Below are 16,189 nucleotides of genomic sequence, written 5' to 3'. Positions count from 1 at the left end.
ATTTAATATTTTTTTGTCACGCTAATGTGTGTTTTCTGTTTTGTCCTCCAGTATGTATGATGGTATTCAATAAAAACTGTGTGGAGGGAGCAATGAGTCTGACTTGATATGCAAATATAACGTATTAAATATAGTCTATATTACATATGACAATTATATATCTGACTGCCTTTTTATAAACACCTGCTATGTCTATCCAGGGTTTCCCAAACTCGGTCCTCGAGACCCCAAGGGGTGCACGGTTTGTTTTTTTGCCCTATCACTACACAGCTGATTCAAATAATCAACTAATCATCAAACTGTGATAATTTGAATCAGCTGTGTAGTGTTAGGCCAAAGACTAAAACGTGCTTGGGGTCCTGAGAACCGAGTTTGGGAAACGATGTGCATAGCCTAATCTGTTTCCATGCAACTGTTGCTGTTGTTCACGGGCTTGACGTCACTTGACCTGACACACAGGACGAAGAGGGCATTAGGGCAATCCCTGCTTCTCTCTCGTCACCACTCGCAGTCAGTTGACTAGACTACAGCTGAGCAGCTAGAACTCATAGCGACACCGCTTTCTTTTAGACAGTCGTGAGATTGTAATAGCCTATATTTTAAATTCAGTCTGTAATCGAGAAATATCGAGTAAGTGCATATAGTCACTAAAGTGGGACTGTCGCGGTGTAGGAGTTGTTGTGCGGCAAACCGCCCATGACCAAAGCGCATGGAATATTGGAATAAGCCGCGACGCACGAATACACTTTCAACTGAAGAAACGAGTTGGCAGTAAATGTTGTCCATCGAAAATCAGTCTTATTATATTGGAGGTTACTTTTATTTACTTCTCGAACCACTTTTATTTCTTTGTCTGTTGCCCTTTGTTTTGGCTGTCAACACGACTGCTGGACTGGACACAGTCATGCGCTCTGTCTCTCTATTGTGACATCGAGTTTCCGCATTTTTCCTAGGCTATTTATGGTTTATTTGAATAGGGACAGATATAAACACATTGATATATCGAATAAACAATTATCTGAAACTTTGCACAGTGTGTAGGACCATTTTCAACAGCTGTCAAAAGCCCATATAGGGAAAGGCTTCATGAGAGTGAAGAGGACTTTCAAGGACTTCTGTTTCATAGACCTTATAGGACTTCATATTTTGGGGACATCAGAACAGGACAGGAGCAACCATGGGTGTCAGGCAGAGTAGCCCCGTGGCTGACAGTCGAACCCGGGCGTATTCTAGCCCTGTCCCCCCGTCTGGAGGCAGCACTACCCCAGGGTTCAGATACACAGCTGGGCCTGGTGGCCCCCAAATTCACTACACCGGATGGAACCAACCCAGCTCCTACCACCAGGTGTGTTTATGAGTGTAATGGAAGTCGTTTGGAACCACACTTGTGTGATGAGTAACTGCCTGACACCTGAAGATTTGTGTTAGCTCACCAAGCCAGTGCCAAGGCTTTTAGTTCAGGAGGCTTACACAGTCTTGTGGTACACAGGTTCAAACCTTGGTCAGTTATGCCTGTGTAATTCAGTCAAGTCTATGTCCAGTATCTTGATGTTCAGTGTGTCTGTGTGTGTATCCAACAGACAGGGATTAGTATACCTCATGGCGGCCAGAGCAGGTCGGAGGTGTTCGGTAACAGTCTGGACCTGGAGGAGTCCGACTGGGAGAGAGGAGAACACCGGCTGATGATTGGCTCGCTACCACTTCATCTGTCCCCTCACCTACTGGGAGGTAGGTTAAAGTGTGTGTGTGTGTGTGTGTGTGTGTGTGTGTTCCCGGGCCTGACTGTCTACATTACATCTTATTCCACAACAAGGAATCTGTGCTGTTCTAACCCCCTCCTTTCACTGGGCTGTTCTAACCCCCTCCCCTCACTGGGCTGTTCTAACCCCCTCCCCTCACTGGGCTGTTCTAACCCCCTCCCCTCACTGGGCTGTTCTAACCCCCTCTCCTCACTGGGCTGTTCTAACCCCTCCCCTCACTGGGCTGTTCTAACCCCCTCCCCTCACTGGGCTGTTCTAACCCCTCCCCTCACTGGGCTGTTCTAACCCCCTCCCCTCACTGGGCTGTTCTAACCCCCTCCCCTCACTGGGCTGTTCTAACCCCTCCCCTCACTGGGCTGTTCTAACCCCTCCCCTCACTGGGCTGTTCTAACTCCCTCCCCTCACTGGGCAGATAAGAAGAGGAAAGATAAAAGGAAGACTCAGTCACATGATGTGAAATCCACACCCCCTCTCTTCCAGTGTGGGGCCAGAGGAACACATTTAGGCCAGCAGATAAGCACTTACTTTCTCCATGACATTTCACACACACACACACACACACACAGACACACACACACACACACACACACACACACACACACACACACACAGACACACAGACACACACACAGACACCATGTACCGTGTCAGGACCTCTCACATACTGGCCTCATTCATGTTCCATTCTATTGTGTGTTTGTGACAGTTTGCGAGCAAACACACACACACACACACACACACACAGGAGAGTGAGTTACGGTTGGAATGGTGTCTGGGTCAGTCTGTAATTGATTAATCTTTTCGTATGGAACCATGACTGATGTCATCATGATTATTGACCTTTGGTCATTATGCAGAGTCATCATAACCACATGGTTGACATATTTGTGTGTGTGCGCTGACATGTCCGGTTCTATATGTCTCAGGGTTCCACTGTCCTGTGTGCAGTAAGTTTGTGGTGTCAGATGAGATGGAGATCCACCTGGTCATGTGTCTCACCAAGCCACGACTCACCTACAACGGTGAGTGTGTGTGACTATATGCGTGTCCCCAATCACCTCTGGTTTGTCTGCCTGTCCGTCGGGCCTGCTGGTTTAGAATTCCTTCGGATTGGCTAGTATAGTAATGATGTCAGGATGGTTAAGGTGGTGTGTCTGTGTCCCAGAGGACGTTCTGGAGAAGGATAGTGAGGAGTGTGCAATCTGTCTAGATGAGATGGAGCAGGGAGACGTCATCGCTAGACTGCCCTGTCTCTGTATCTACCACAAAGGGTAACTACACACACACACACACACACACACACCAACACACACACACCAACATGATCACAGTAAGATGCTTTTATTTTACTCATGGTCCCCCCCTCTCTCCCTCTCTCTCAGGTGTATAGACGAGTGGTTTGAGGTGAATCGTTCGTGTCCAGAGCACCCCTCGGACTAAGGCCTCAGATACCCACAGCATGTCTACTATCTATCTACTTCATCCAGATCTACGTCCTCATGACATGCTGGTCTATGAATCTACTTCATCCAGATCTACGTCTTCATGACATGCTGGTCTATGAATCTACTTCATCCAGATCTACGTCCTCATGACATGCTGGTCTATGAATCTACTTCATCCAGATCTACGTCTTCATGACATGCTGGTCTATGAATCTACTTCATCCAGATCTACGTCTTCATGACATGCTGGCCTATGAATCTACTTCATCCAGATCTATGTCCTCGACATGCTGGCCTATGAATCTACTTCATCCAGATCTACGTCTTCATGACATGCTGGCCTATGAATCTACTTCATCCAGATCTACGTTTTCATGACATGCTGGCCTATGAATCTACTTCATCCAGATCTACGTCCTCATGACATGCTGGCCTAGAATCTACTTCATCCAGATCTACGTCTTCATGATATGCTGGCCTATGAATCTACTTCATCCAGATCTACGTCTTCATGACATGCTGGCCTATGAATCTACTTCATCCAGATCTACGTCTTCATGACATGCTGGCCTATGAATCTACTTCATCCAGATCTATGTCCTCGACATGCTGGCCTATGAATCTACTTCATCCAGATCTACGTCTTCATGACATGCTGGCCTATGAATCTACTTCATCCAGATCTACGTCTTCATGACATGCTGGCCTATGAATCTACTTCATCCAGATCTACGTCCTCATGACATGCTGGTCTAGGAATCTACTTCATCCAGATCTACGTCTTCATGACATGCTGGCCTATGAATCTACTTCATCCAGATCTACGGCTGACCTGCTGGTCCGTGAATCTACTTCATCCAGATCTACGTCTTCATGACATGCTGGTCTATGAATCTACTTCATCCAGATCTACGTCTTCATGACATGCTGGCCTATGAATCTACTTCATCCAGATCTATGTCTTCATGACATGCTGGCCTATGAATCTACTTCATCCAGATCTACGTCCTCATGACATGCTGGCCTAGAATCTACTTCATCCAGATCTACGTCCTCATGACATGCTGGCCTATGAATCTACTTCATCCAGATCTACGTCTTCATGACATGCTGGCCTATGAATCTACTTCATCCAGATCTACGTCCTCATGACATGCTGGTCTAGGAATCTACTTCATCCAGATCTACGTCTTCATGACATGCTGGCCTATGAATCTACTTCATCCAGATCTACGTCCTCATGACATGCTGGCCTATGAATCTACTTCATCCAGATCTACGTCTTCATGACATGCTGGCCTATGAATCTACTTCATCCAGATCTACGTCCTCATGACATGCTGGTCTAGGAATCTACTTCATCCAGATCTACGTCTTCATGACATGCTGGCCTATGAATCTACTTCATCCAGATCTACGGCTGACCTGCTGGTCCGTGAATCTACTTCATCCAGATCTACGTCTTCATGACATGCTGGTCTATGAATCTACTTCATCCAGATCTACGTCTTCATGACATGCTGGCCTATGAATCTACTTCATCCAGATCTATGTCTTCATGACATGCTGGCCTATGAATCTACTTCATCCAGATCTACGTCTTCATGACATGCTGGCCTATGAATCTACTTCATCCAGATCTACGTCCTCATGACATGCTGGCCTAGAATCTACTTCATCCAGATCTACGTCTTCATGATATGCTGGCCTATGAATCTACTTCATCCAGATCTACGTCCTCATGACATGCTGGCCTATGAATCTACTTCATCCAGATCTACGTCCTCATGACATGCTGGCCTATGAATCTACTTCATCCAGATCTACGTCCTCATGACATGCTGGCCTATGAATCTACTTCATCCAGATCTACGTCTTCATGATATGCTGGCCTATGAATCTACTTCATCCAGATCTACGTCCTCATGACATGCTGGCCTATGAATCTACTTCATCCAGATCTACGTCTTCATGACATGCTGGCCTATGAATCTACTTCATCCAGATCTACGGCTGACCTGCTGGTCCGTGAATCTACTCTTACCTATATCTATGTCTGACCAGTGTTTGAAGAATAATGACACTAGCCTGTAAAGTGTAGCCTACTGTTTTGCCTCACCAGTATACCCTGAATCCCTGGAAGGCTCATTTAGAGATGCTCACCATAGACTTCAATAGACTGGGCCAGGACCCGTCTTCTGAGAGTTGGTGTTGGACTGGGCCAGGACCCGTCTTCTGAGAGTTGGTGTTGGACTGGGCCAGGACCCGTCTTCTGAGAGTTGGTGTTGGACTGGGCCAGGACCCGTCTTCTGAGAGTTGGTGTTGGACTGGGCCAGGACCCGTCTTCTGAGATGTTGTTGGACTGGGCCAGGACCCGTCTTCTGAGAGTTGGTGTTGGACTGGGCCAGGACCCGTCTTCTGAGAGTTGGTGTTGGACTGGGCCAGGACCCGTCTTCTGAGAGTTGGTGTTGGACTGGGCCAGGACCCGTCTTCTGAGAGTTGGTGTTGGACTGGGCCAGGACCCGTCTTCTGAGAGTTGGTGTTGGACTGGGCCAGGACCCGTCTTCTGAGAGTTGGTGTTGGACTGGGCCAGGACCCGTCTTCTGAGATGTTGTTGGACTGGGCCAGGACCCGTCTTCTGAGATGTTGTTGGACTGGGCCAGGACCCGTCTTCTGAGATGTTGTTGGACTGGGCCAGGACCCGTCTTCTGAGATGTTGTTGGACTGCTAAAACAATACTACACAGCAGAGAGTTGTACCTCAGTTGACTGACTGACAACATTGAAGACGCTGCTCATGCTTAGATAAGACACTGATGGACGGATGTCGTCTCAGAGTGATGATGTCATAAGGAGGAACACGGTAGTGCGTGGACACACAACGAGACTTCATATTGCCTCCAGCGATCGAATCCTCTCAGATCTACACTAGTGCTTAATGGGTAGGGGTGAATTTGGTATGATGGGGGGCGGGGGGGGCAGGCATACCTTCATTGTTACTATTACTGTATTGTGATAATGGGTTTATTGATCATCAGCTTTAATGCTGTAGAATGAGGGAATTTAGACAACCGTTTCTATTGTAGTAAGACTGAGTGCTGTGGCTGAAACATGCTAATTCTGATGCTCATTTGTACATATGTCAATTATGAAGTCACATGTTCTGTTGACCTTCATTTTATTTCCGTGGTTGTGTAAATTTATTTTAAAGGGAATTTAAAAGCTAAAAATGTGATATTAAAAACCCACCTTTGATTTACTAAGGCATCATATGTATATTTTGCATAAGAGCTTGTATTCGTTGAATTAAGTAAACTGAAGCACAAATCAACTCCATATGTACTGTAACTAGTAAATAGTGATAATATTATTACAGTTGTGTTCAATGTCATTAATGGATGTTTAAAAGACAATTGTTTAAATCATGTTCCATATGTACCGTGTTTTAATACTGAATCAGAGCCTTCAGAGGTTTAAGAAACAAATAATAAATTGATTTCTGAACTGATTTCATTCAGTATACGTCCTTTAAATACATTAAAGTGTCTCCCATTTCAATTGAACCTTTCTTCATATCTCTAAGGCCACATCCAATGCATGTTATTATGTCATTCTTCATGGCGTCTGTCTGTTCATCCCAAATGGCACCCTAATCTCTATATAGTGCATTACGTTTGACCAGAGCCCAAAAGGGCAGGGGCCCGATTTTTCTTCTTCTTGAGCGGATGTTCGGGGGGGTGAAACAGGCAGGGTCAGCAGGTAGCCTGGTGGTTAAGAGCGTCGGAAGTGGAAACATAGTTTGACTTAAACAATCATTTCAAACCTTGCTTACATTTGTATACGCTCATGTCTTATGCGTGGGAATACTTGGGAACAGATTTATTGTATTAAAATCACTTGGCGCTGACTTGTTTCTTATGTCCAACAATAAAAAATACTAAAAATAAATACTTTCCCCCCCTCAACTTGGGAGGCCAAATAAAACCACCTATGGGACACCAATTGGTGAACCCTGCAATAGGGTATCATTTCAGACGCAATCTGTGTGCGTCTACTTTATGACCTGTGAGATCTGGTCCAGGATAGAAGATGTTGGTCTGAATCTCCTCACATACTGGACTGGTAGACCGTTCTGCTGGGCTCCTAAACAAACCACATACACACACTTTAAGTAAATCACTCATTTTATATAAATTCATTAGGCCCTCATCTATGGATTTCACAAGACTGGGATTAGAGATATGCATCGGTTGGTCACAGACAAACAGGTAGGGGTGTGGATCACAAAACCAGTCAGTGTCTGGTGTGACCACCATTTGCCTCATGCAGCGCGACACATCTCCTTTGCATAGAGTTGATCAGGCTGCTGGTTGTGGCCTGTGGAATGTTGTCCCACTCCTCTTCAATGGCTGTGCTTAGTTGCTGGATATTGGCGGGAACTGGAACACGCTGTCGTACACGTCAATCCAGGGCATCCCAAACATGCTCAATGGGTGACATTTCTGGTGAGTATGCAGGCCATGGAAGAACTAGGACATTTTCAGCTTCCAGGAATTGTGTACAGATCCTTGCGACATGTGGCCGTGCAGTATGCTGAAACATGGATGAATGGCACGACAATGGGCCTCAGGATCTCATCACGGTATCTCTGTGCATTCAAATTGCCATTGATAAAATGCAATTGTGTTTGTTGTCCATACCATAACCCCACCGCCACCATGAAGCACTCCATTCACAAGGTTGACATCAAACCGCTCGACCACACACATGGTCTGCGGTTGTGTGGCCGGTTGGAAGTACTGACAAATTCTAAAACGACGGAGGCGGCTTATGGTAGAGAAATCAACATTATCTGGCAACAGCTCTGGTGGACATTCCTGCAGTCAACATTCCAATTGCACGCTCCCTCAAAAGTTGAGATCTGTGGCGTTGTTTCAAAACGGCACATTTTAGAGTGGACTTTTAATGTCCTCAGCACAAGGTGCCCCTGTGTAATGATCATGTTGTTTAATCAGCTTCTTGATATGTCAAACCTGTCAGGTGGATGGATTAATCTTGGCAAAGGAGAAATGCTCACTAACAGGGATGCACAACATTTGAGAGAAATAAGCTTTGTGTGCGTATGGAACATTTCTGGGATCTTTTATTTCAGCTCATGAAACATGGGACAAACACTTTATATTTTTAGTTCAGTGCAAATTCCATTTTAATGCATAGCGCTATATAATTTTTTGTATATTCCCTTTCTAACCCTCAATAAAAAATAAAAAAATCAGAAAAGGGCAACGTTTCCACATACAGTCCATCTGCATGACAGAGACAATCATGTTTACTGTATGTCATTCCAAAAGTGATCCATTGACATCTTACCATCCTGGGCCAGTATTTACCAGTGGCGGTTATTTGGTAGATGAGTTATTGATGCACAAAGAATTAAAAAAATAGCCTCATCCACCATCCTGACCAGCCCTGTAAGATCACGAGATCAGGATGGTCGAACAAGGTTAGCGCAAAGGATCAAATGTAAAATGTTCATGCTGAAACATGATAATTTATTTACAGGATTAGATCCAGTCAGCCCGCCCAACTTTTCTTTCTACAGTTCTGAACTACACAACATACACGTCAACTAAAGAAAGGCAATAAAGCACAGACACTTCCTTCGCTGTTCGTGTGAAATATCTTTAATGTACAAAAAAAAGAAATTAACAAAATCGGCCTTGGGATTGACAAACGTTTCCTCCAAAAATAAGAAAAAAGGTGACAAAAACAACGTTGCTGTACAAACAGTAGTACATGACTGACAGCTGCGTCATCATGGCGATCATCTCCTGGGCCCTCCCCTGCCTCGGCCCCTCCCCCTTCCGCGCCCTCTTCCTCTGCCCCTTCCACGCCCAGCCACTGGAGAGAGATGGAGGGAGGAGAGAGGGAAGAGAGATGATTAGAGATTAGTTTCGACTCTCCCACTCCTGTCCGTGGGTTTTGTTTGTCATTGTTGGGAGCTGTCTCTTACAGAACAGCATTTGCCTCATCAATTTATTAGACGGAATTGCTAGTTTTAATTTAGGTTTAATGAAGCAAATCTTCGAAGGCGAGAACTCAGTCATGGCATCATCAGAAGGCAGGCATTAGATGTAGGGCTGACCCCATTTAGTCGATAAACTGTTGGTAGACCCAAGATTATTTTAGTTGAGCAGTCGCAAATAAATATATAATTTTCATGGTGTAGCCTACATGACGCCTGTCTGAGTGGACTAGCCAGGCCTAATCGCCCAACATCAGTGCCCAACCTCACTAATGCTGTTGTGGCTGAATGGAAGCAAGTCCCCACAGCAATGTTCCAACATCTAGTGGAATGCCTTCCCAGAAGAGTGGAGGCTGTTATGGCAGCAAAAGGGGGACGAACTCCATATTAATGCCCATGATTTTGGAATGAGATGTTCGACGAGCAGGTGTCCACATACTTTTGGTCATGTAGTGTACCATCCTGTAGGTTTTCGTTCCAACCCTAATCTAGCAGGTTTATAAAATGAATCAGGTTAGTTACAATTGGGGTTGAAGTGAAAACCGACAGGAACAGGGTTGGAGAGCCCTGGTCTACACCCTGTAACCCTCCAGGACCAGGAGTGAACTAACTTAGGTTGAATCTTTAAAATAATTCCTCGATTCCTAGCGTCCCCTCTGATCGCCGCCTCAGAACGTCAGAGGGAAGCGAGGACGGGAACCTTGGATATTACACTGATATGTTGACCAGCCTCACAACACTTCCTTTCTCCTCCTTGTGTACACACCAGCCCCCTTCCCCCCCCTCCTATTCGACTTGACCTTGGGTTCCATGTTGACCTCTAACCCCACATCCCCTCCTTGTGTACTCACCAGCCTCTCTCTTCTTGGACTTGACCTTGGGTTCTATGTCGACCAGCAGGGTGTCCAGTGGCAGACTGTCCGGCAGGATGAAGTATCTGATGTTGTTGCCACGGATACTGAGGCTCTCCAGCTGGGTGGGCTCGCGGTTCTTCAGAGTCATCTTCACCGCCTTCAGGTGAGTGTTCATACTCACGTCCACACCTGGGACACACAGTTAACGACCATTGTTAAATGTTAAGGTAATGCTATAGCAGACCATGCACGCTCATTCACATCTACCCTACTAATAGGTATCTGACAAAGAGCTCCAACTTCAATCTAACTGTGGAGAGTTTCCTAATAAAAAACATCACTTGGGACAACAGGCTACAATAGTAAACATGTGTTTGGACTGAGCAGTTACAGCACCCTAAACTGGATTTTGTCCTAGTTTACATCTCAATAGTCCTAAATTGGAGGTGTAGCCATTGTTCTGTCAGACGTGAGGGGGGCACGGTCCAAACCTGTGATAGTCCCATGGACCTGGGTTCCATTCTTCAGCTCAATGGTCACAGTCTCATGGCTGAGTTTCATCAAAAAACTACAGGAGGAGAAAACGGTATGGTTATGATTAGAGGCAGTGTTATAAGACATGCTGTTTATGAAGTTGTGAATCTCTCTTACCAGCTTGGTCTTCCAGGCACTGTAAACAATCTCGACACAGACCATTTCCTTAGACAATGAGGTGGGTGGTTGTCATTGTTTAGACAGAAAATCGTTTAGAAACACGTTTTTATCCAGGGTCTCCTATTTCCGCCTGTGGGCTACCATTGTAGTCCATTCTAGACCACGCATTTGGGTACCAAGTTATCTCCCGCGTCTACAGGCAGAAAATGGGAGACCCTGGATAAAAACGTGTTTAACACGCGTATTTGATAACTAAGGACACATTCAATCCGACGAATCGTATGTATTTTGGTGAAACCGAGTGGTTTAGATTTAGTTGATCAAGGACGCCAGGCTACGGAAGCTCCCGCAACGAGCCATCTGTCTAAACAATGGCTCGTTGCGGAATACAGCAATTGGTAAGTAGCTACTTAGTTTGGTGTGTGCAATGTTCAAAACAAACGAGAGAGAAACACCAACCAGAAGTCTAAACAAGAGCACAACATTGTTTTGAACTATTGCTTGGAGGGAAACCACACAGGGCCCTGCCTGCACTGTGGTTTACTAACTTAGCTAGCTAACGTTAATAGTAAGTTAGCGTATCAGTGGCTAGCAAATAACAGTGTCGCATAGAAAGTCACCAGCTAGTTCAACGACAGTTGTACAATTAATGTGTTATATGTTATTTTCGCGGTTGAAAGCCAGTTCATTATATAAACACAAACAATAACTTAGCTAGTCGCTTCTGCATCTCTCAATCATATCAACTAACTGCTTCCCGCCTCAGAATCCAGCGAACAAGCTCGCACTCCAAATCTAAATCAATCCAGCGACTCAAACCCATATTTTTCACCTTGCATTGAAGCATAAGACTAAAGATGATTTTTAGAAAATTCTTACCGTACGAGTTTCATGTTGATGATGGATTGCAAAGACAAATCCTCCACCAAAGTCAAAAAAAATTACAGCGTACAAGTGGGATCACAGGCCGCTGTTGTATGAAATACGTTTTCGTAGCAGGATCACTGGCGTCATAAAAACGCGACCGAACCAGGACATGCAAAAATAAATCATCAGTGAACATTGCCCTCTAGTGGTAGTGGAAATGCATGACAGTTAAGATTCCGTCTTATGTATGATGAGACTGACAGTATGAGAAATTGTTGGCGCACCTTCATCAATAATGTTGTTTGTTTAATGAGGTTGTCCAACTCATGTTAAAAGCATTTATACTGTAGCAAGAAGCAAGAGTTCTATAGTGACAAAATATGTAGTCATCATCAATTAAATAAAAGTACATTGAAATAAATGTGTTTGTTTTTTTTACAGTTTTTTTTATTGAGAGTAAACTTATTTCTGATACTTTCATTCCTTGGCCACACATCGAACGTCGCTGTCTTTCATATGGACTGGGAATGTATCAAGTATCGTCTATGAAAGTGCAAATAACACCAAGGTTTATGGTTGCCAGGGTACAGTAATATAAAAATCAGACGGTTGGGTTACAAAATATGACACAGCCACTGGCCTCGAAACATTAAATTAAGTACCAAGAAAGTACAAAACCATGAAAAAAATGGAATAAAAACCTTATCGTGAACAAAATGGGCTAAACAAACAATTATCTTAACAATGATGTCGTACAAAAATATAAAGATTCCAAATCCAGACTCCAGTGTTCCAGTTCATGGTTTGTATGATCTGTGCGCATCACGTCACACCCTACTATAAACTACTGCACCACTAAAGTAACGTAAGCATTTTGCTGCACGCGATATAACATCTGCTGAACTGTGTACGTGACCAAAAAACTGTGATTTACTTCAGATGGTTCCGTTTTACATTTAAGTCATTTAGCAGACGCTCTTATCCAGAGCGACTTACAGAAGCAATTAGGGTTAAGTGCCTTGCTCAAGGGCACCGACAGATTTTTCACAATGTTCGGCTTGGGGATTCAAACCAGCGACATTTCGGTTACTGGCCCACACTCGGTTACTGGTTGCACACTAAACTTTAGAAAAGTGCCCTACACCCAACAGTGAAGTTAAACCATGATTGCCTTTTATGATTGTATTCTAAATCTAATTACTACTTGTTTTAAGTAGAACAACATGGATTATTAGAATTAAATAATGGGAGAAATATGATTTCAGAATTCATATTATAATCTTGTATGCAGCAGATTCATCTCTATAAAGTAGACTCCATTATAATCATCTTAGCTACATTGTCTACCAAGTACTAACATCTTCACTACACCAACGCAATGCAAATGCAAAGAACAGCCTCCTTGTCCTGTACCTAGTGTCTGAACTAGGATCAGTTGAGCCTTTTAGGTCATAATGAATACGATTAAATAGACAGGGGGGGGGGCTGAACCTAGACCAGCATAATGAATACGATTAAATAGACAGGGGGGGCTGAACCTAGACCAGCATTGTGAAGCAATGAAAGGTGAAAAACACCCAAACAACACTCTTTGCACGTTGCTTGGAAAAAAGGGGTTAGTCAATAAAAATGATTGAAAATAAAGGCACACTGATCAACTCGGCCATGGACTTTGTTTCTAAAGAGTAGCCGTGTCACGTAGTTTTGATCTGGATAAATAAAGGTTGAATACAAACTTAGTCTTAGTCTGAGGCATTCCACATACAGTCAGTCCATCAGTAGTGGAATGGATATGAAAGATAAAATCACTAAAACCACTCATACATGATTGTATTTAAACACACACCTCTCAGCTGCTCTGATCAACTCGGTTCACATGACCTGATCAGACCTGGGTCACATATACTGTATTTGCGCTCTGTGCCCAGCAAGCTAAATCAAGTGGACACTCCATGTTTAATGTCAGACGTTTCTCCTACTCTTTCCTCCAAATGCTTTTCATCCCTTCATCTTCTCTACTCTGTCTGATAATGCTGTTAGTCATTCTCTCTCTCTTTTTATTATATTCTTTTCTCTCTCTCCATCTCTGTCACTGTTGGTTATCATTACCTCCCTCTCTCTTCCTCCCTGTCTCTGTCATCTGTCCATCTGTTGTCACACCAGGTGAACTTGCTCCTCCCACTCTGCGGGTGATTGGTCGTCCACTCGCTGGGGGGTGAGGCTTGAGTCCATCTCAGTGGGAGTGAGGTGGTCATCTCCACAGTGTGAGTGTGTGAGTGTGTCCACTGCGTCCTGCGACAGGTCCGACACACACCCCGTGTTCACACACTCCTCGCCCTCACAACCCTCCAGATCCAGAGTGCTGGGTCTTTTAACCTCTAGGCTGCCCACAGGGCAGGGGGAGCCAGCCTGTCCCCTCCCCGTCTCGCCCTCTCCCTCCTGGGCCGGCCGTAGTTCATCTGTGGCCTCCACGCTGGAACTGACATGGGAGTCAGGAGGGGAATTACTCTTTGGCTCCCCACCGTCTTGGGGTGAAACAGTGGGTGAGTCTGTCTCTGCATCTGGGGGTGAGTATTTCTCTGGGGGTGAGTCAGTCTCGGAGCTAGCGGAGGGGATGAGGGTGATGTTCTGGGGGTGGTCCTGGGGATGTGTGTGTTGGATCCAGGCCATGATGTTGTCCAGGAGCAGGGCTCCAGCTGAGGGCTCCAGGGGATCCAGACAGCCCGGGTCACTGGGGGTGAAGGGACCTCCTGGAGGGACCACTGGGGACAGGAGGAGGTCTAGGTCTGGGTAGGGGAGTAGGAGGGAGTGGGGTTCTGTGGTAGGGTGATTGGGGTCTAGAGTGTGGGAGTCCAAGGTGAGGGCATGAGGGGCTGAGGTGTAGGAGGCAGTGTGGTCTGGGTTTGGATTTGAGGTGTGGTCCGGGTTGCAAGGGTCTGGGTTAGGGGTGTAAGGGTCTGGGTTAGGGGTGTAAGGGTCTGGGTTAGGGGTGTAAGGGTCTGGGTTAGGGGTGAGAGAGTCTAGGTTACGAGGGTCTGGGTTAGGGGTGTAAGGGTCTGGGTTAGGGGTGAGAGAGTCTAGGTTACGAGGGTCTGGGTTAGGGGTGTAAGGGTCTGGGTTAGGGGTGTAAGGGTCTGTGTTAGGGGTGTAAGGGTCTGGGTTAGGGGTGTAAGGGTCCGGGTTAGGGGTGTAAGGGTCTGGGTTAGGGGTGTAAGGGTCTGGGTTAGGGGTGTAAGGGTCTGGGTTAGGGGTGTAAGGGTCTGGGTTAGGGGTGTAAGGGTCTGGGTTAGGGGTGTAGTGGCTGGAGTGGCAGCAATGTTGGTGGTTGTGGTCAGGATGTGTGTTCTGGGTGTAAGAGATGGTTTGGTCTGGTTCAGGGTTATGGGGAAGGCTGAACATAGCATATGGCTCTGGGTCTGAGGGGTAAAGGTTTGTGTGTTTAGGGCTACAAGACGCTGTAAGGTCTGGGAGAGGAGGAATGTCAGTGTAGGGTCTGGGTTGGCACTGAACAGAGTTGTAGGAGGCATTGATAGTGGGATGGCCACCGTTTTGGTTTTGACCGCAACTATGGTTGTGTTCTGGAGTGAAGGGAATGTTGATAGTGGTGTGGTCCTGGTTAAGGTCACAGGTGTGACCGTAGCCGTGTGTATAAGGTGTGCTGTGGTCAGGTTCCAGTACAGCATAGTTGTGGTCAGTTGTATTGGGTGTGTAGCCATGGTCCTGACTCTGCCTGTATCTAGGGGAAGGGTTGTAGTGGTCGTAGGTGTGGCCTAAGCTATATGGCGTAGGGATATTAGTGTTGTCTAGGGTATATGGAGTAGTTATGTGTCCCAGTCTCATCAGACTTTCACCTAGCTCTAACAGCTCAGCATTTAGCGACAGGTTAGGGTCTGGTCTGGGGAGGTTAGAAGAGCCACTGGCCCCCAGAGAACCACCCACACTGGAGGGGGCCTGAGTCTCACTGAGGCCCCCCACCCCTAGACTCGTTGATGGCCCTATATCCAGACCCTGTCCAGACCAAAGTCCTGGGTCCTCAAACACACCAGAGCCTCTCTGCAGTTCTCCTCCCATCCCTCTCTCTCTCCCTCCCTCCCTCTCTCTCTCCCTCCCTCCCTCCATCTCTCTCGCCCTCCCTCCCTCCATCTCTCTCTCCCTCCGTGAGTCCTGGAGTGACAGTTGGATGGCCAGTAGAATGTTGGGGTCGTCTTCATCCAGTGACCTCAGAGGTTGTCTCCGCCCCACAACTCTCTCCTGGAGGACCTCTGTCACACATAACAATAACAACACAACCAAAGGTCAGAGAAACACACAGGACATACTGATGCATTGTGTGTGTGTGTGTGTGTGTGTGTGTACCTGTATTCTCAGTGTCCTGGTTGGGTTCAGGAGTGCTGCTGTTGCTCCTCAGACCGTGTAAACTCGGCATGTCACCTCTACGACGCGGCCGGTGTCTCCGGCGGTACTGGAAATCTGCATACTCCTACAGGTAGTACGTTATACATTATACAGTTAGCACATACTCCTACAGGTAATACATTATACAGGTAGTACATTATACATTATACAGGTAGTACATTATACATTA

General features: G+C 45.9%; 3 protein-coding genes across 3 annotated transcripts in view; 1 reads left to right on the top strand and 2 right to left on the bottom strand.

Annotated features, from left to right (window-relative positions):
• The first annotated feature begins 359 nt into the window (after nt 1-359).
• On the top strand, nt 360-6,712 carry LOC121572270 (E3 ubiquitin-protein ligase znrf2). Its single transcript, XM_041884288.2, has 5 exons — nt 360-1,345; nt 1,581-1,728; nt 2,687-2,782; nt 2,926-3,031; nt 3,143-6,712. The coding sequence occupies exons 1-5, from the start codon at nt 1,178-1,180 to the stop codon at nt 3,198-3,200; spliced, it is 576 nt and encodes a 191-aa protein (XP_041740222.1). The 5' UTR covers nt 360-1,177; the 3' UTR covers nt 3,201-6,712.
• A 2,153-nt stretch (nt 6,713-8,865) lies between these two features.
• Nucleotides 8,866-11,753, bottom strand: LOC121572269 (small nuclear ribonucleoprotein Sm D1). Its single transcript, XM_041884287.1, has 4 exons — nt 11,617-11,753; nt 10,575-10,651; nt 10,081-10,272; nt 8,866-9,105 (listed from the first exon to the last, which is right to left on the bottom strand). Exons 1-4 carry the CDS (start codon nt 11,628-11,630, stop codon nt 9,029-9,031), a joined length of 360 nt encoding a protein of 119 aa, XP_041740221.1. The 5' UTR covers nt 11,631-11,753; the 3' UTR covers nt 8,866-9,028.
• A 2,005-nt stretch (nt 11,754-13,758) lies between these two features.
• Nucleotides 13,759-16,189, bottom strand: part of LOC121572638 (ankyrin repeat and IBR domain-containing protein 1-like) — a 40,458-nt gene continuing 38,027 nt past the window's right edge. Inside the window, exons 20-22 of the mRNA XM_045222298.1 lie at nt 15,961-16,084; nt 14,634-15,866; nt 13,759-14,540 (exon numbers count right to left, since the gene is read on the bottom strand). Coding sequence (XP_045078233.1) covers nt 13,759-14,540; nt 14,634-15,866; nt 15,961-16,084 — 2,139 coding nt within the window. The remainder of the gene's footprint in view (nt 14,541-14,633; nt 15,867-15,960; nt 16,085-16,189) is intronic.

Source organism: Coregonus clupeaformis, chromosome 8, assembly GCF_020615455.1.
Source record: "Coregonus clupeaformis isolate EN_2021a chromosome 8, ASM2061545v1, whole genome shotgun sequence".
Classification (NCBI taxonomy): Eukaryota; Metazoa; Chordata; class Actinopteri; order Salmoniformes; family Salmonidae; genus Coregonus; species Coregonus clupeaformis.
Note: the sequence above shows the minus strand (reverse complement) of the source record. Positions and strands in the feature narration are given on the sequence as shown.

Bases quoted from the DNA above. Each gene is read 5' to 3' on its own strand.
- LOC121572270 (XM_041884288.2), top strand. From the start codon at position 1,178: ATGGGTGTCAGGCAGAGTAGCCCCGTGGCTGACAGTCGAACCCGGGCG. The intron at 1,346-1,580 runs GTGTGTTTATGA...TGTATCCAACAG, and splicing joins AACCCAGCTCCTACCACCAG to ACAGGGATTAGTATACCTCA. The intron at 2,783-2,925 runs GTGAGTGTGTGT...TCTGTGTCCCAG, and splicing joins GCCACGACTCACCTACAACG to AGGACGTTCTGGAGAAGGAT.
- LOC121572269 (XM_041884287.1), bottom strand. The intron at 10,273-10,574 runs GTTTGGACCGTG...TGTGTGTCCCAG, and splicing joins GGTCCATGGGACTATCACAG to GTGTGGACGTGAGTATGAAC. The intron at 9,106-10,080 runs GTGAGTACACAA...ATCTCTCTCCAG, and splicing joins GTCCAAGAAGAGAGAGGCTG to TGGCTGGGCGTGGAAGGGGC.